Raw genomic sequence first — 19,465 nt, forward strand, 5'->3', positions numbered from 1 at the left:
GCTAATTAGTTTTTTGCGATCTTGATTGAGGGATAATTATTGGCCAGGGCACTGGGGATAATCCCCCTGCTCTTCTCCAAAATAGTGCCATGGGATTGTTCACGTCCATCCAAGAGGGTGGACAGGGCCTTGGTTTAACATCTCATCTGAAAGTTGGTACCTCCAGCAATGCAGCACATCCTCTATTCTATCTAGTGTGTCAGCTTAGTTTTTTGTTCTCAAGACCTGGAGCAAGATTTGAACCCAGACCCTTGTGACTTAAAGGTGAGAGTGCTATCACCTGAGCCATAGCAAGAAAGATTGTGGGGCTGGAGGGTTTGCAGAGATAGGGAGAGTTGACACCATGAAGGCATCACCCCAAATGTTTTTCAAGCTTTGGTAATTTATTTGCCTTCATTATGTGTTTTCTTGTTTCCTGTTCCAATAAACGTTATTGGGGCCTTTGGGGTATGGGTGTGTTTAGTCAGTATGTTCAAGACATCTCCACACATGAATAAGTTCATTAATCCAAAGTCCATAGAAAGCACCATGTATGAAGCTGAATCTTAAAGCTATATCTTAATGAGAAGTCATTCTAACGATTACCTCAAACACCTCAGCTGGTTCAATCAATGAAAGTGGGAATGATCATACTCCTGTGGTACCAGAGCACAACAGGATTGTTACATTTATATCCATCAGTAAACATTCTCTGACAGTCATTTGTGCCGGTGAGTTACCCTGATCTAAAGTGTCACATTTTATTCCTTATGTTGTTTGGCCGTTCATCTTTTCTTTTGCAGCAAGCTTCCACTCGACAGCTCTGTCACAAAGCAGAATAGGTTTCAGAAAAGAATGCCAGTAATGATTGGAGCCTGGCTTGGGTTAACCCTAACATTCCGAGATCTTACTAACATTAGCTTACTCCATCCTTTATCACTTCCACTGATTCTGTAATAAATTGACCATTTGATGACTTTGTAACCAATATGATGTTACGCAAAATTGTTTCACCAACCTTCAGAGTTAATAATTCAGAATGATCAATGTAGTCAACATGAATATCTGGACTAGCACAAATAGCATTGACATAATGTGCACCCAGTGGTAATTTGTGAATGGGACAAAAATATTTGCAATTCCAGAGTTAGGCGCAGTTCTTCTTAAATCAACTATATATTTTATTTATTTTATAATACTGTATAGATATTTCTAAAATATATAAACTATAGGGGTCTCACTAGTGTTTTTAGGAAGGTTGTTCCATGTATAGTGTCTTTATTTTAATCAGGTACATGGTGCAGGATGAGAAAGAGGAGAACTGTCTGGTTTCCAAGCCTTTGCGGGAATTTATCCAAAGTGTTGGAGCACGGTCCGCAGCCCCTGGGGGAGGATCTGTCACTGCAGCCGTGGCTGCCATGGTTTGTACATTAAGGTTTTCCTATTTACCTAGAAATAAATCCATAATCCAAGGAACAATTCGGTGTCACCCTTGTGACTGGTTGTGCTTCTGCGTGTCTCTCCAATGAATTGCTGTGCTTGAATTGGTTGCTCTCTAAATCATTGCTGTCATTTATTTACTTGATGAAAGTGGAGGTGTGTCATTTACAAATATAAGAATGAGCTTAGAAAATGTTTTCTATTATTAATTTTAAAGCTGCCTATACTCAGTGTCGGAAAGATATAATAAGGTTATTGGAATTTATTGTAAAATAGTGGTATCTGTGCTCATGTGTGTATGTGTGCGTGCGTGCGTGTGTGTCTTAATTGGATTAAAGGCAGCTGGTCTGAAGGCTTTGATGTATTTTAAGATCTAACAAGTGTGAAAAGCCTTCAACATCTACGCCTCAAAGTGTTGTCTACAAAGAACTGAAGTTAAGGAAACTTACTTTTTGAATTGGATTGTCCAGGGTATCAACTTCCTTTGCCTGGGTCTTTTAAAATCTACATGTCTTATTGTTGTCTTAACAAAAATGTAACTGGGAATTAGATTAATTAGGGGATTTAGAAGTTATCATAGTAGTAATTTGTAGATCTATGTATGTATTTAAAATAATTTATTCTATTAATAAAGGTTTAATTTTGCTTGGTAAGAAACCTTTAAGACCTGGTGGTCTTATTACTGCTGAATTCAAGGCACACATCTCAAAATTTATACAAATTGCAAAACAAGTTGTGGCAAGTTTCAAGGTCTCAAGATTCCCCCTGGGATTTGAACAACTCAGCATTTACCATCGGCTATGCCATAACACTCAGTCACTGAGGATCTGAGCTGTAGCTCCTCAGCATTCTGTGACAGTTAACAATCAATCAATGCCTCAGCCAAATGTTACACTCCACTGACTAATTTCTTGTCATAACAAGAGTCATTACTTACTACCTCTAAATGACACTGTCCTTCTATTATGCCACATGGATCCTTAACAACCCATCATGACATAAATACAAGCCCCATCACTCCAAATGCACTGGAGTGCTGCCCTGGGCTGCAGTAGTGTGCTAAAGGTAGAGTTTGGTGACTGAGGGAATTTACGGGTTAATTTCTATCTAAAGTCGAGTCTTTCTTTAATTTAGTAATTAACTAAAAGTTGCTGTTTGGGTTGGAAGATGGCTGAAGAGATGGTGTGAGGGGGATGGTTTCAGATTCCTGGGACATTGGGACCGGTTCTGGGGGAGGTGGGACTAGTACAAACTGGACGGGTTACACCTGGGCAGGACCAGGACTGATGCCCTAGGGGGAATATTTGCTTGAGTGGTTGGGGAGGATTTAAACTAAAATGGCAGGGGGATGGGAACCTATGCAAGGAGTCAGAGGAGGGGGAATCAAGGACAAGAACAAAAGACAGAAAGGGGAATAAGAAAAGTGGTAGTCAGAGAAATCAAGGGCAAGAATCAAACAGGGCCTCAGTGAAAAATAGTGGGAACGGGACAAGTAATGTTAAAAAGACAAGCCTTAAGGCTTTGTGCCTTAATGCAAGGAGCATTTGCAATGAAGTGGTTGAATTAACTGCGCAAATAGGTGTAAACAGGCATGATATAGTTGGGATTATGGAGACATGGCTGCAGGGTTACCTGGGATGGGAACTGAACATCCAGGGGTATTCAGTATTTAGGAAGGACAGACAAAAAGGAAAAGGTGGTGGAGTTGCATTGCTTGTTAAAGAGGAAATTAATGCAATATTGAGGAAAGATATTAGCTCCGACGATGTGGAATCTGTACATGTAGAGCTGAGAAACACTAAGGGGCAAAAAACATTAGTGGGGGTTGTATATAGACGCCCAAACTGTAGTGGTGATGCTGGGAATGGCATTAAACAGGAAATTAGAGATGCATGCAATAAAGGAACATCTGTAATTGTGGGTGACTTTAATCTACATATAGACTGGGCAAATCAAATTAGTAACAATACCGTAGAGGAAGAATTCCTGGAGTGTATACGGGATGGTTTTCTGGACCAATAAGTTGAGGAACCAACTAGAGAACAGGCCATCCTTGACTGGGTATTGTGTACTGAGAAAGGAATAATTGGCAATCTAGTTGTGCGAGGTCCCTTGGGGATGAGCGACCATAATATGATAGAATTCTTCATCAAGATGGAGAGTGATGTAGTTGATTCTGAGGCTAGGGTCCTGAATCTTAATAAAGGAAACTATGATGGTATGAGACGCGAGTTGGCTATGATGGATTGGGAAACGTTACTTAAAGGGATGATGGTGGATAGGCAATGGCAAACATTCAAAGAGCGCATGGGTGAACTGCAATAATTGTTTATTCCTGTCTGGCGCAAAAGTAAAATAGGAAAGGTGGCCAAATCATGGCTTACAAGGGAAATTAGAGATAGTATTAGATCCAAGGAAGTGGCATACAAATTGGCCAAGAAAAAACAACAGACCTGGGGATTGGGAGCACTTTAGAATTCAGCAAAGGAGGACCAAGGGATTGATCAAGAAGGGGAAAATAAAGTACGAGAGTAAGCTTGCAGGGAACATAAAAACTGACTGTAAAAGTTTCTATAGATATGTGAAGAGAAAAAGATTGGTGAAGACAAATGTAGGTCCCTTACAGTCAGAAACAGGGGAATTTATAATGGGAAACAAAGAAATGGCTGACCAACTAAATACATACTTTGGTTCTGTCTTCACAAAGGAGGACACAAATAACATACCAGAAATGTTGGGGAACACAGGGTTTAGTGAGATGGAGGAACTGAAAGAAATCAGTATTCGTAGGGAAATGGTGTTGGAGAAATTGATGGGATTGAAGGCCGATAAATAGTACTTAAGGAAGTGGCCCTAGAAATAGTGGTCAGTATTGGTGGTCATCTTCCGAGATTCTATAGACTCTGGAACAGTTCCTACAGATTGGAGGTTAGCTAATGTAACCCCACTATTTAAAAAGGGAGGCAAAGAGAAAACAGGGAATTATAGATCAGTCAGCCTGACGTCGATAGTGGGGAAAATTCAAGAGTCCATTATAAAAGATTTAATAGCTGAGCACGTGGAAAACAGTGGCAGAATCGGACAGAGTCAGCATGGATTTACGAAAGGGAAATCATGCTTGACAAATCCACTGGAATTTTTCGAGGATGTAAATAGTAGAGTTGATGAGGGGGAGCCAGTGGATGTGGTTTATTTGGACTTCCAGAAGGCTTTCGACAAAGTCCCACATAAGAGATTAGCGTGTAAAGTTAAAGCGCCTGGAATTGGGGGTGATATGATATTGAGATGGATAGAAAACTGGTTGGCAGACAGGAAACATAGAGTAGGAATAAACGGGTCTTATTCCAAATGGCAGGCAGTGACTAGTGGGGTACCGCAGGGGTCGGTGCTGGGACCCCAGCTATTCACAATATATATTAATGATTTAGATGAGGGAACTAAATGTAATATCTCCAAATTTGCAGATGACACAAAGCTGGGTGGGAGGGTGAGCTGTGAGGAGGATGCAGAGATGCTTCAGTGTGATTTGGACAAGCTGAGTGAGTGGGCAAATGCATGGCAATAATGTGGGTAAATGTGAGGTCGCAAAAACAGGAAGGCAGATTATTATCTGAATGCCTATAAATTGAGAGAGGGGGATGTGCAACGAGACCTGGGTGTCCTCGTACACCAGTCGCTGAAGGTAAGCATGCAGGTGCAGCAGGTGGTAAAGAAGGCAAATGGTATGTTGGCCTTCATAGCGAGAGTACAGGAACAGGGATGTCTTGCTGCAATTATACAGGGCCTTTGTGAGACCAGACTTGGAATATTGTGTGCAGTTTTTGTCTCCCTATCTGAGGAAGGATGTTCTAGCAATAGAGGGAGTGCAGCGAAGGCTTACCAGACTGATTATTGGGATGGCGGGACTGACATATGAGGAAAGATTGAGTCATTTAAGATTATATTCGCTGGAGTTCAGAAGAATGAGGGGGGGGATCTCATAGAAACCTATAAAATTCTAACAGGACTAGGCAGGGTAGATGCAGGAAGGATGTTCCTGATGGTGGGGGAGTCCAGAACCAGGGGGTCACAGTCTGAGGATATGGGGTAGACCATTTAGGACTGAGCTGAGGAGAAATTTCTTCACCCAGAGAGTGGTGAGCCTGTGGAATTCACTACCATAGGAAATAGTTGAGGCCAAAACATTGTATGTTTTCAAGAAGGAGTTAGATTTAGCTCTTGGGCCGAAAGGGATCAAAGGATATGGGGAGAAAGTGGGAGCAGTCTATTAAGTTGGATGATCAGCCATGATCATAATGAATGGCAGAGCAGGCTCGAAGGGCCGAATGGCCTACTCCTGCTCCTAGTTTCTATGTTTCTAAATCTTTGAAATACTTGTGTCTAGCTATATGACTGAAGACACTTCTTAATAATGAGAGTTTGGCTTCAGTGTCTCTGTGTAGAGTGGCTCCTGACTCCTCCATCTGTATTGTTTTACTAGGGTGCAGCCCTGGGCTCAATGGTTGGACTGATGACCTATGGGAAGCGACAGTTTGATCATCTGGATAGTCAAATGAGGAGACTGATCACTGCATTCCATCGCACAATGAAAGAGCTTATCACAATGGTGGATGATGACTCCAACGCATTCAACAGCTACATGGTGAGCGACATGAATAATCAATAAAGAAAGAGTTGCATTTATTCTGGTTAGGCCACGATTTAAAGTATTGTGTCTAGTTCTGATCACCACACATTAAGAATGGTATGAAGGCCCTTGAGAGGGCGCAGTGGAGATATTTCAGAATGGTTCTAGGGATGAGGAATTTTAGCTACAAGGTTAGGTTGTAGAAACTGGGGTTGTTCTCCTTGGAGCAAAGGTGATTGAGGGGAAATTTGTTAGAGGTGTACAAAATTATGACAGATTCAGCTAAGATAGACAAAGTGTCCCCATTAGCTGATGGTACAAGGACTAGGTGGGCACAGGTGTAAGGTTTTGGGCACAAGATGCAGGGAGGATATGGGGAAGAACTTTTTTATGGAGTGAGTGGTAATGACCTAGAACTCTCTACCTATGAGGATGGTGGAAGTGAAGGTAATGAGTGATTTCAAAAGGAAACAGGATAGGCACATAAGGGAGAGAGACTTGCAGGCCTGTGGAGATAGAGTGGGGGAATGGGACTGATTAGATTGTTCCACAGAGAGCTAGCATAGATCGGGTGACCAGATTTTCAAAAGTCAAAACCGGGACACATTGACCAGCTCCTGGTAATATTGAGTTTCACATTAAGGTGATATGAGAATCTGTGTGATTGTGTCCCACTCCAGTATAGCACTGAGTTGTGTCTCCCTGGCACTTTTACCTGGAGCTGCACCACCTGCTGCACATCTTCTGCTGTTAGTGAGCTTATGGTTGCTAAGAGATGCTATCAACACCACATGCGGCGCAGCAGCCCGGACAGATCTTATGAGAGCTTCTGGAAGGCAAGCTCGACTCAATCATCCCAAGGTGCACTCCCCCTCTCCCACCTCCACCACCACCAGCCCTGCTGTAGCTTCTTGGTCTGCATTTGTATTGGTATTAGTGTTAGAATTTTGCCAACTCATTGTTCCCATTGGCATACTTTAAAGGTTGTCCAAAAATAGAAAAGCTGGGACATTTGAATGATTCTGAGGAAATTGTCGGGACACTAGCATGCTTAATGAAATTCTGGGAGTGTTATGGCAAATCAGGATGCCTGGTCACCCTAAGCATAGACTTGATAGCCTCCTAATGGCCTCCTTCTATGTTATGACTCTATGACTTTCACTGAACTCGTCATGACCTTAAGTCATTCTGAAGTGCTTACCAGCCAATGAGGTACTTTTTAACTGTTGAAAGATAGGCAATGCAGCATTCCATGTGTGCTCAACAAATCCCACGATGAATAATTAAATAATTACCCCAGGTAATTTGTTTTCGTGGTTGTAGAATCATAAAGGATAATTTTGCCACCGACATAAAGTGAGATTATGGCAGTGCTGTTGGGGAGGAGTGATAAAATCCAAGGGGTGCCTTCCCAGATCAGCTCCCTCTCCGTGGGGAATTTTGCCAGTGCCGGGACCAGCTTCGGAGAGGAGCAAATTTAAATATTCAAATTCCCCATTCAGGACCATTTTTACCAGATGATCGGCATTTTGCCAACAGTGGATCAATTCCCCCACTGGTGGGAAGGCCACCAGCTGAATGGCAGGAAGTTTATTTATTCTCCCATTTTTTCAGGGTGGAAGTTTTATTTATTGAAAGAGGGGTTGGCGGGCATGGAAGGCTGCCCTCGTAGCCCCAACAATTACTTCAGATCGTTTCCCCTCTATCAATATGATTTTTGTGTGTTTTGGCCTACCTTCTGTAGGCTGTAGGGCCCTGCCTTCCTCAGCACTGGCCACCATTCCTAGTGGCACTGCTGAGCTTTCTCAGCTGTCAGCCAATCAGATTGGCAGGAATAATACGAGAACTGAGGAACTACAACTCAACATAGGAACAGGAGAAGGCCATTCGGCCCGTCGAGCCTTCTCCACTATTTAATTATATCATGGCTCATCATCTCCTCAACGCCACTTTCCTGTGCTATCCCCATATCCCTTGATTCCATTAGTATCCAGAAACCTGTCGATTTCTGTCTTGAAAATGCTCAATGATTGAGCTTCCACAGCCTTCTGAGGTAGAGAATTCCAAAGATTCACCACCCTCTGAGTGAAGAAATTCCTCCTCATCTCAGTCCTAAATGGTCTTCCCTTTATTCTGAAAATGTGTGCCCTGGTTCTAGACTCACCAGCCAGGGGAAACATCTTATCTACACTCAGCCTGACACATCCTGTAAGAATTTTGTAAGTTTCAGTGAGATCACCTCTCATTTTTCTAAACTGTTGAGAATAATGGGCCTGTTTCCTCAACCTCTTCTCATAAGACAATCCCGCCATTCCAGGAATTAATCTGGTGAACCTCCGTTGCACAATCTCTATGACAAGTATATCCTACCTTAGATAAGGAGACCAAAACTATACACAATACCCAGGTGTGGTCTCACCAAGGCTCTGTAAAATTACAGCAATACACCTTTACTCCTTTACTCAAATCCCCTTGCAATGAAGGCCAACATACCATTTATGAACGTATGAAATAGGAGCAGAAGTAGGCCATTCTGCCCCTCGAGCCTGCTCCACCATTCAATAAGATCATAGCTGATCTGTTTGTGTTTCAAGTTCCACATTCCCATCTACCCCTGATAACCTTAGATTCTTGTTAGGCAAGGGAATCAATCTACCTCTGCCATCTACCTCTGTCTTAAAAATATTCAACGACCCCGCCTCCACCGCCTTCTGAGGCAGTGTTCCAAAGTCGCACAACCCTCAGGGAAAAAAAAATTCCTCCCCTCTGCTCTCTAAGGGCGACCTCTAATTTTAAAACAGTGCCCTCTAGTTCTGGACTAACCCACAAGAGGAAACATCCATTCCAAATGCACCTTGTCGAGACCATTAAGGTCAATCAAGTCACCCCTCACTCTTCTAAATGCCAGTGGAAACAAGCTCAACCTATCCTCATAAGAGAACCCGCTCATTCCTGGTTTCAATCCAGTAAATCCCCTCTGAACCGCCTCCAACGCATTTACATCCTTCCTTAAATAAGGAGACCAAAACTGCACACAGTATTCGAGATGCTGTCTCACCAATGCCCTGTATAACTGAAGCATAACATCCTTACTTTTATAAAAACAAAAAGCTAAAAGCTACTGCGGATGCTGGAAATCCAAAACAAAAACAGAATTACCTGGAAAAACTCAGCAGGTCTGGCAGCATCGGCGGAGAAGAAATCAGTTAACGTTTCGAGCCTTCATGGCCCTTCGGCAGAATTGAAGCATAGTTAGAAGAAGGGAGAAATATAAATTGGTTTAAGGTGGGTGGGGGGGGTGCGGGGGGGGGTGGGGAGAGAGAGAGAGAGAGAGAGACATTGAGGATGTGGTGATTGCGGAGATGAGCAGATAATCAAAAGATGTCACAGACAAAAGGGTCAAAGAGGCGTTGAAGGTGGTGATATTTGTCTGAGAAAAGTGCTAATTAAGAATGGAAGACAGGATATTCAAAGTACAGCTCTAGTGGGGGTGGGGTGGAAAGACTAACAAGGTTTTAGTTTTAGATTTAAAAATAATGGAAATAGGTGGGGAAAGAAGAATCTATATAAATTATTGAAAAAAAAGCGGGGGGTGGGGGGAAGAAACGGGGTGGGGATGGGGGGAGGGGGAGTTTAAGATCTAAAGTTGTTGAATTCAATATTCAGCCCGGAAGGCTGTAAAGTGCCTAGTCGGAAGATGAGGTGCTGTTCCTCCAGTTTGCGTTGGGCTTCACTTTTATGTTCAATTCCCCTCGTAATAAAGGATAGCATTCCATTAGCCTTCTTGATTACATGCTGTGCTTGCATACTAACTTTTTGTGACACATGCACGAGAAAACATTGATCCCTCTGCACCTCGGAATTCTGCAGTCGTTCTCCGTTTAAGTAATACTCTGATTTTTTTATTCTTCCTGCCAAAGTGAACAACTTCACATCTTCTCACATTATACTCTATCTGCCAGATTTTTGCCCACTCACTCAACATATCTATATCCGTCTGCAAACTCCTTATGACTTCTTCACAACATACTTTACTACCTATCTTTGTGTCGTCTGCAAATTTAGCTACCATGCCTTCACTCCCCTCATCTAAGTCATTGATGTAAATTGTAAAAAGTTGAGACCTCTGTGGGGCACCACTCATCACATCCTGCCAATCAGATAAAGACCCATTTATGCATACTGCCTGTTTTCTGCCAGCCAGCCAATCTTTCATCCAAGCTAATATGTTACCCCCTACACCATGAGCTTTAATTTTCTGCAATAACCTTTGATATGGCACCTTATCAAATGTTTTCTCGAAATCCAAGTACAGTACGTCTATATGCTCCCCTCTATCCACTGCACATGTTACTCCTTCAAAGAATCTAATAAATTGATTAAACTGATTTCCCTTCCATAAAACCATGCTGAGTCTTCCCAATTACCTTGAGCTTTAAGCGCTCAGCTATAACCTATTTAATGATTGACTCTAACACCTTCCCCACGACAGACATCAAGCTAACTAACCTATAGTTTCCTGTTTTCTGCCTCCCTCCCTTCTTGAACAGAAGGGTAATGTTTGTTACTTTCCAGTCTTCTTTCCAGAATCTAGGGGATTTTGGAAAATTAACAGCAACGCATCTACTACCTCATTAACCACCTCTTTTAAGACCCTAGGATGATGTCAATCATAACCCAGTGACTTGTCAGCCTGCAGCTCCATCGGTTTGCTCAGTACTGCTTCCCTAGTGATTATAATTTCACCAAGCTCCTCTCCCCCTTCCTCCTCCTGATTTACAGCTATTACTGGAATGCTCTTTGTATCCTCATAATGAAGGCAGAAGCAAAATATTTGTTCATTTCATCCGCCATTTCCTTATTATCTACTATTAACTCCCCATTCTTACTCTCGAGAGGACCAACCCTCACTTTACCTACTCCTTTCCTGTTTAAATACCTATGGAAACTCTTGCTATCCGCTTTTACTTTCTAGCTAACTTGCTCTCACACTCTAATTTCTTTCTCCTGCTTAACCTTTTAGCCATTCTCTGCTGTTCTTCATATTCTGATCAATCATCTGACCTGTCACTCATCTTTGCGCAGTTATATACTTTTTCCTTAAGTTTAATGCTTTCCCTAACTTCTTTAGTTAACCATGGATGGTTGGTCCTCCCTTCAGAATTTTTCTTTGTAGTAGGAATAGACTTATTCTGAGTATACTGAAATACCCCCTTAGATGTCTGCCACTGCTTCTCTATTGATCTATCCCCTGGCCTAGTGTCCCAGTTCATTTCAGCTAGCTCCGTTTTCATGCCCACATAGTTGCCCTTATTTAAGTTTAAAATACTAGTCTTAGACTCACTCTTCTCCCTTTCAAACTGGATGTAAAATTCAATCATATTGTGGTCACTGCTACCTAGGGATGCCTTTATTCTGAGATCATTAATTAATCCTGTCACATTACAAAATACCAAATCTAATATACCCTGCTCTCTGGTTGGTTCCAGAATGTGCTGCTCTAAAATATTATCTTGAAAACATTCTATGAATTCCTCATCCAGGCTACAACTGCCAATCTGATTTTTCCAGTTTATATGTAGATTAAAATCACCCATGACTATTGCCATCCCTTTATCACAACCACCCAATATTTCTTCTTGTATACTTTGTCCTATATTGTGGTTACTGGTAGGGGCCTGTAGACCACTCCCACTAGTGACTTCTTTCCCCTACAATTTCTCATCTCTACCGAAACCAATTTTACATTCTGATCTCCTGAACCAAGTTCATCTCTGGGCTGAATCTTCTGGTCAGCACGCGGAGGCGGGCCCGACATGCTGACGTGTAAAATGACATGCGATGACGTCAGGCGTTCTTCCCAACATCATCGCACGGCATCTCAATATTTCGTTCGGCGGGTGCGTGCCGGAGTCGGCTGTGTGCCTGCCGAAATGTCAACGGCCTATTAAGGCTATTAAGAATGTAATTAAACCAGTTAAGAACGCTGCCCTTCCAACCTTAATGTTGGCAGGCAGCCGAAAAGCCCAAGTAGCCTTTACGTTTTTCAGGAAACCTCACCCACGGGCGGGATGAAGTTCCCTGAAGCTTTTATAAAATCAATAAAATAATTTCCCCACCTTTACAAACATGTCCCAACTCATGTGACACTGTCACATGAGGGGACATGTTTTAATAAATTTTAACATCATTTATTAAAGTTTTTTATTGTCTATTTTTATTGTCCAGTGGCGTACCACAGGGATCTGTGCTGGGTCCCCTATTTTTCGTCATTTATATAAACAACATAGATGACTATTTGGGGGGTAGGATTAGTAAGTTTGCGGATGACACAAAGATTGGCCGGGTGGTTAACAGTGAGGTTGAGTGTCTTGGAAGATATAGGAAGATATAGACGGGATGGTCAAATAGGCAGATAAGTGGCAGATGGAATTTAACCCTGAAAAGTGCGAGGTGATACACTTTGGAAGGAGTAATTTGACAAGGAAGTATTCAATGAACGGCATGACACCAGGAAGTTCTGAGGAACAAAGGGACTTTGGCGTGTATGTCCATAGATCTCTGAAGGCGGAGGGGCATGTTAGTGGGGTGGTGAAAAAGGCATATGGGACACTTGCCTTTATCAATCGAGGCATAGATTACAAAAGTAGGGAGGTCATGTTGGAGTTGTATAGAACCTTGGTGAGGCCACAGCTGGAGTACTGTGTGCAATTCTGGTCGTCACATTATAGGAAGGATGTGATTGCACTGGAGGGGGTGCAGAGGAGATTCACCAGGATGTTGCCTGGGATGAAACATTTAAGTTATGAAGAGAAGTTGGATAGACTTGGGTTGTTTTCATTGGAGCAGAGAAGTCTGATCGAGGTGTACAAGATTATGAGGGGTATGGCCAGGGTGGATAGCGAGCAGCTGTTCCCCTTAGTTGAAGGGTCAGTCACAAGGGGACATAAGTTCAAGGTGAGGGGCAGGAGGTTTAGCGGGGGATGTGAGGAAAAACTTTTTTACCTAGAGGGTGGTGACGGTCTGGAATGCACTGCCTGGAGGGTGGTGGAGGTGGGTTGCCTCACATCCTTTAAAAAGTACCTGGATGAGCACTTGGCACATCACAACATTCAAGGCTATGGGCCAAGTGCTGGTAAATGGGGTTAGGTAGGTAGGTCAGGTGTTTCTCACGTGTTGGTGCAGACTCGATGGGCCAAAGGGCCTCTTATGTACTGTGTGATTCTGTGATTCTATTCAATCTCCCTGAGGCAGATCGGTGCATCAGGGAGATTGCTGCGCTCTTTCACGTGTATGCGCGAAACAGCGCAGGCCTCAACTCTCCCTCCTCCCATTGCCCGCACAGGTAGCTTTGAGTGCTACCGACCGCGCGTTACATTGGGCAGCCCTTAATTGGCCTGCCCAATGTAAAATGGTGGCACGCAGCTGATCACGGGAGGCAAACGGCTCTGTGTCCCCCCCCCCGCCCGCTCCTGCCATAGGAAAAATTCCCCGCCCGCTCCTGCCATAGGAAAAATTCTCCCCTCTAACTATTGCACAAATGCTATCCTTGATTAACAGTGCTACCTCTCTACCTTTACCTAGCTTCCTATTCTTCTTGAAGGTCATATACCCCTCAATATTCAGGACCCAATCCTTGTCATCTTATAGCCATGTCTACATAATGGCTATCAGATCATTTGCCTTCCTAATTTCTTGCTGCACCTGCCTGCTCGCTTTTAGTGACTCAAGAAAAGAGGAGGTTGACCTGATAGAAGTCTTTAAAGTTATGGAAGTTTTTGATCAGGAAGACTTAGAGAAAGCAAATGTTTCCAATTGTTGGGATTCAAAATTAGAAACCATTAGTATAGGATAATCACTAATAAATCCAATAGGGAATACAGACGTGAGGATGTGAAACTTGCTATCATGTGGACTAGTTGCAGCAAATTGCATAGATGAATTCATAAGTATGCTAGATAAACTTACAAAGGAGAAAGGAATAGAAGATTATGCTGAGTGGATGGATTTGATCAGTTAAGGAGGGAAGAGTTTTGTATGGAGCACAGACCCTGGTATAGACCAGTTGATCTATCTCTGCACTGTAAATTCCATGTAGTTCAATGATATGAAATGAGATGCAGCCTTTGTGTAAGCAGCTGGTTTCACAATGATGTGTGTTGACTGTTACTATTTGTAACCTGGAAGAGGAAAGGAAATTGTTTTTTGAAGGTGTTTCAGCTTGCTTGAGCCTTTCAATGTTTTTGATCCTTTAAAAATATTGGAGATTTTATCTGCACAACCAAGGATTGACTTTGCATTGTCCTTGGGCCCATGTCACCCCTGCTTATACTTTAATGTGTGTGTCCATTGAAAGGAATGTGGTGCAATGATAAACTGAGCTTGTGATCTTCTAATGTTTTCTTCAGGCTGCCCTCAAGATGCCCAAATCAACTGCAGTTGAAAGAGAAAGGTAAGTCACATTCATGAGATTCCCAACCATTCTGACTGAGTCCAGTTCTCCAGATTCAATCTTTCTTGTTCTTGGAAAGACCCACATGGTGCCTGGGAAAATCACCTCCCTTTAAGATGTTTTGTTGCCATGATGTTGAGGGAAGGGAGTATAGCGTGCAGAGTGTATACAGAGTACAATTAAACATGAAGCTTATCTCATACTTGTAACACACAGAAGGCTGCTTTAGGTATCTATCCAGTGCTCTGTCCTGCATTTAAAAAGTCCAGGAAAAGCAGGACTTCGGCAGCAGCTCTGGTTATTAAAGTAATAACAATAACGACAACTTGTATTTATATAGCGCATTTAGTACAGCAAAAGGTAGGACAGAACTTGAGCATTACTAAGAAGAGAGACAAGCTGTTGGAGCTTTTCATCCTGCATTCACAAGAATCCACATTTCAAAGGGAGCATCAATATTTATTGCATGAGAAAAGGATGCTGATTGGTTGGCAAGTCAACTCTGGACGAGGCATTGCCATGGATAATTACCCAGTGAACTATTTTCCCCCACACTTCCGTCTAATTCAAAAAAGGCACAATTTCTGAACAAGTTCCTTTTGCCTGATGAGGGCAGGCCCCTGCGTATGAATATATGTAGCTCACTTATGCTTGCTAGAATCTACATACAGTAAAATCTTTATTGTCCAACATGCGGAATGGATGGTGCCAGTTAATCAAAAATGCTGGTTAACGAAGAGTTCTATTTCTCAATGGAATATGCACAATACTTGTAACATAAACTAATGTGCAAGTCCTCAGGAAGTAAAGAACAGTATTCTTTTCACTTCTATTATTCAACAGTACATTGAAACATAAATTGAAGCATAAAAAATACAGTATACAGGTATTGGTTCCGGATAACTTTGTAATTGCTTCTGGTTGGTAAAGTGACAATTCATATTAGGGGAACTTCAGAAATTTCGTTTCGTAGAGAATTCCAGTTGGTAGAGGGCTGGATAACAAAGTTTACTGTATATTAATACACAGGGACCTGTCCTCTGCAGGCAATGGGGACATATCCAGGCCTTTTTTGAATTAAACAAAGGCATTGTGGACACTAGTTCCCTGGGAAAAATGCTAGAGTCTATTATAAAAGACGTGGTAACAGAACACTTGGAAAGCATAACGGGATTAGACAAAGTCAGCAAAAAAAAGGGGAAATCGTGTTTAACTAATCTACTGGAGTTTTTTGAGGATGTAACTAGTAGAATAGATAAGGGAGAACCAGTGGATGTGGTGTATTTGGATTTCAAGAAGGCTTTTGATAAGGTCCCACATAGGAGGCAAGTGGGCAAAATTAAAACACATGGTACTGGGGGTGCTTTACTAGCATGGATTGAGAGATAGTTGACGGACCGGAAACAGAGAGTGGGAATAGATGGGTCTTTTTCCGGGTGGCAGGCGGTGACTAGTGGTGTGCCGCAGGGATCAGTACTTGGGCCCCAGCTATTCATGATATATATGTAAATGACTTGGGTGAGGGAACCAAATGCAATATTTCCAAGTTTACAGAGGACACAAAACTGGTCGGGGTTGTGAGGAGGATGCAAGGAGGCTTCAGGGCGATTTAGACAAGTTGTGTGTGTGGGCAAAACATGGCAGATGCAGTATAACATGGATAAACGTGAAGTTATACACTTCGATGTGAAAGACAGAGTGTTTTTCAAATGGGTGATATATTGGGAAATGTGGATGTACAAAGGGGCCTGGGTGTCCTCGTACACCAGTCAATGAAAGTAAACAGGCAGGCGCAGCAAGCAATTAGGAAGGCAAATGGTATGTTGGCCTTCATTACAAGAGGATTTCAGTTTGGAAGAATGACTGCAGTTATACAAGGCCTTGGAGAGACCACACCTGGGGCAGAACTTTCCGGTTGGTGTGCGGGGGTGGGCCCGACACGCTGACACGTAAAATGACGCGCGATGACATTGGGTGTGAGTCCCGACATCAGCGCGCGCCATCGTGATATTTTGGAAGGCGGGCATACTGAGTTCAAGGCACGCTCGCCATTAATTAACAGGCCAGTTAAGGCCCTTGAGGCAGCAATTGAAGACAATTTTTCGCAGCCCGTGCAATTTTCAGTGCATCGCATGGGCGAGTAGGCCACATTTTTAAAACCCTCATCCACAGGCGGGGTAAGGGGGTGAATGGGCTCGCTAATGCGAGTAGTTAAAACTTTAGTTTTTTACTTACTGCCACTTGCTTGTGTGAACAGGATAGCTTCATTTCTCTTGAGAGATGCTTTGACAGAAAGAACAGGCTTCAGGTCAGGACTCTGGAGGAATCATAACACTTGGGGCCTTCCAGGTTTCAGACAGCCTTCCCTTACCCTGGGAATGGGGATTGTGGTCTCCACTGGAGGCACCTCCTCTGAGGAGGAAGAGAGGGCCAGAAGGGGGAGGAGGCCAGGAGTGTATATTCAGCCTCCAGGGGAGCCACCTTTGAGAGGACAGCCCAAGGTGGAAGGGGCCACAGAAGGTGCCACAATCCTGCTGCCAGGGTTTACAGGTGGTGATGCAGCTACCTCAATATGTCTGAGGTGCAGTGCCGAAGGAGGCTCCGCCTCTCAAAGGAGACAATGACCTCCATCTGTCAGATGATCGGCCCTGAGATCTGCTCCAATTGTGTGGGTGGACATCCTATGCCAGTGGCTCTGAAGGTCACGGCTGCCCTCAACTTCTAAGCCTCTGGCTCTTTTCAGGGGTCAGAGGGTGATCTTTGTGGAGTCTCCCAATCAGCTGTCCACAGTTGTGTCAAGTGGGTGACAGACGCTCTGTTCTGGCGTGCATTGACTTTCATTCACTACCACACGGACAAGGCCAGTCAGGCAGAGCGAGCCAGAGGCTTTGCCATGATTGCTGGGTTCCCCTGTATCCAGGGTGCAATAGACTGCACACATGTGGCCATCAAGGTGCCAGTAGGTGAGCCCGGTGCCATCGTCAGCAGGAAGGGCTTCCACTCCATGAACGTGCAGATAGTGTGTGACCACAGGATGCTGATTCCACAAGTCTGTGCAAGGTACCCAGGCAGCTCCCATGTCGTATACATCCTGAGACACTCCCAGGTGCTGGGGCTCTTCACTGTTCCAGCCCAGCTGGATGGATGGCTGCTGGGTGACAAGAGCTACCCCCTCAAAAGATGGCTCATGATCCAATGCTCCACCATCCAAAAACAGAGGCCGGGCAGCGCTATAATAGGAGCCACGCCTCCACAAGGGCGGTGGTGGAGAGAACCATTGGTCTTCTTAAGATGCGCTTCCGATGCCTGGACCGTTCAGGGGGTGCACTCCAGTACCCCCCAGATCGTGTGTCGCTGATAGTGGTTACATGCTGCGCTCTCCACAATCTGGTACTGGAAAGGGGGGACACAGTGGAGGAAGAAGATGTTGACGCAGCTGCTCTGGCAGCAGACGATGAGTCCAGTAGTGACGACGAGCACAGTGAGGAGAACACTGAGGGGATAGACGCCGACCCCAGCAACCTCCAGGGAGGCAGGGACACCCATGAGGCTTTGATCCAATGTTCCTTCAGCTAGCCTACCAAAGATGAACCACCAACACATGTCGGGGCTACAGGCTCCATACTCGATACCTGAGAGCAACATTTGCCTGGTCAGGAACTTTAACTATGTGCCTCGACAATAAAGTTCAATGACAAACAAGTCACTCATAACATCATGGATTCCCCTTCACCAGCAGAACTAATGAAGCACCCAGAGGCTTGTTGAGAACCAAAACATTTAATGATTGGCACCTTGCATACAGAAATCAAAGTGCATTAAATGGTGTTGAACATCACACCAACTTAAAAGTAACTTAAACATGGGGTAAAAGAAAATCACCAGTGATAAGCCCGTGTTGTGCCTAAGGTGATTTACACTTATGCTTGTGGGTGCTACGTCTACGTGCACCCACCTCGCTGACACTGGCATTGGAGACAGCCTTCTCACTCTGCTGCCCTGTTGGCCTTGATGACCTTGGTGGGCGTCCTCTGGCCCGTGGAGCCTGTGCTGGCCCCGCCTGGGAGGGAGCGGCCTGTGCCATGGCTGGCATCTCCCCAGCTCCCGCAGTCTCATCAGATGTCACGGTCACTGGCAGACGGGTGGAGAAGCTGCTGCCATCATCCGGAGTGCTTGGAGAGAAGCCCGCAGAGACAACAGGCAGCTGGTGCACCATCAGGTCTCTTTGTACCTCCCTGTTCACCATTGATGGATGGTCACCGAGCTAGGATCCATCTCCCACACTGACACTGACCACCTGAGGTCTTAGAACCATAGAAAGGTTACAGCACAGAAGGAGGCCATTCGACCCATCTTGTCCATGTCAGCCCGAGGACACCCAGGTGCCCTTTCTAATCCCACCTTCCTGCACCCGGCCCATAGCCCTGCAGCTTACAGCACTTAAGGTGCAGATCCAGGTACTTTTTGAAAGAGTTTAGAGTTTCTGCCTCTACCACCAACTTGGGCAGCGAATTCCAGACACCCACTACCCTCTGCGTAAAAAAATTCTTCCTCATGTCCCCCCTACACCTTCTGCCACTTATCTTGAATCTATGTCCCCTGGTTCTAGAATTCTTCACCAAGGGGAACAATTTTATCCTGTCCACTCTGTCTATTCCCCTCATAATTTTGTACACCTCAATCAAGTCCCCTCTCAACCTTCTTTGTTCTTGTCATTGCCGGTGTGAGGGCTTGCAAGTCAGAGCGTATCCCCAGAAAGCTCTGATTGAGCTCTTGGAGGAGCCTCTCAATGAGAGTCGCCACTCTCTCCATGGAGAAATCATTGTGCTCGGCTATGAGAGTCATTGCATTGCTCATGCTCCACATGGACTCTTCCACAATGGAGACCATGGCACACATTCCCTCATGTATCTCCACCAGATCCTCCCGCACACCCTGCTGGACTTCCAGCACCTACTACCTCAGGG

The 19,465-nt window shown here is 44.2% G+C and overlaps 1 protein-coding gene across 2 annotated transcripts in view; it reads left to right on the forward strand.

Moving 5' to 3' along the window:
* Window positions 1-19,465, forward strand: part of ftcd (formimidoyltransferase cyclodeaminase) — a 101,864-nt gene that overhangs the window by 57,623 nt on the left and 24,776 nt on the right. For both annotated transcript variants that reach the window (XM_078551680.1, XM_078551679.1), the window contains 3 exons: window positions 1,271-1,400; window positions 5,900-6,061; window positions 14,455-14,498. In XM_078551680.1, the coding sequence (XP_078407806.1) occupies window positions 1,271-1,400; window positions 5,900-6,061; window positions 14,455-14,498 (336 nt within the window). The remainder of the gene's footprint in view (window positions 1-1,270; window positions 1,401-5,899; window positions 6,062-14,454; window positions 14,499-19,465) is intronic.

The sequence above is a fragment of the Cetorhinus maximus genome, chromosome 11, assembly GCF_964194155.1.
Source record: "Cetorhinus maximus chromosome 11, sCetMax3.hap1.1, whole genome shotgun sequence".
NCBI lineage: Eukaryota > Metazoa > Chordata > Chondrichthyes > Lamniformes > Cetorhinidae > Cetorhinus > Cetorhinus maximus.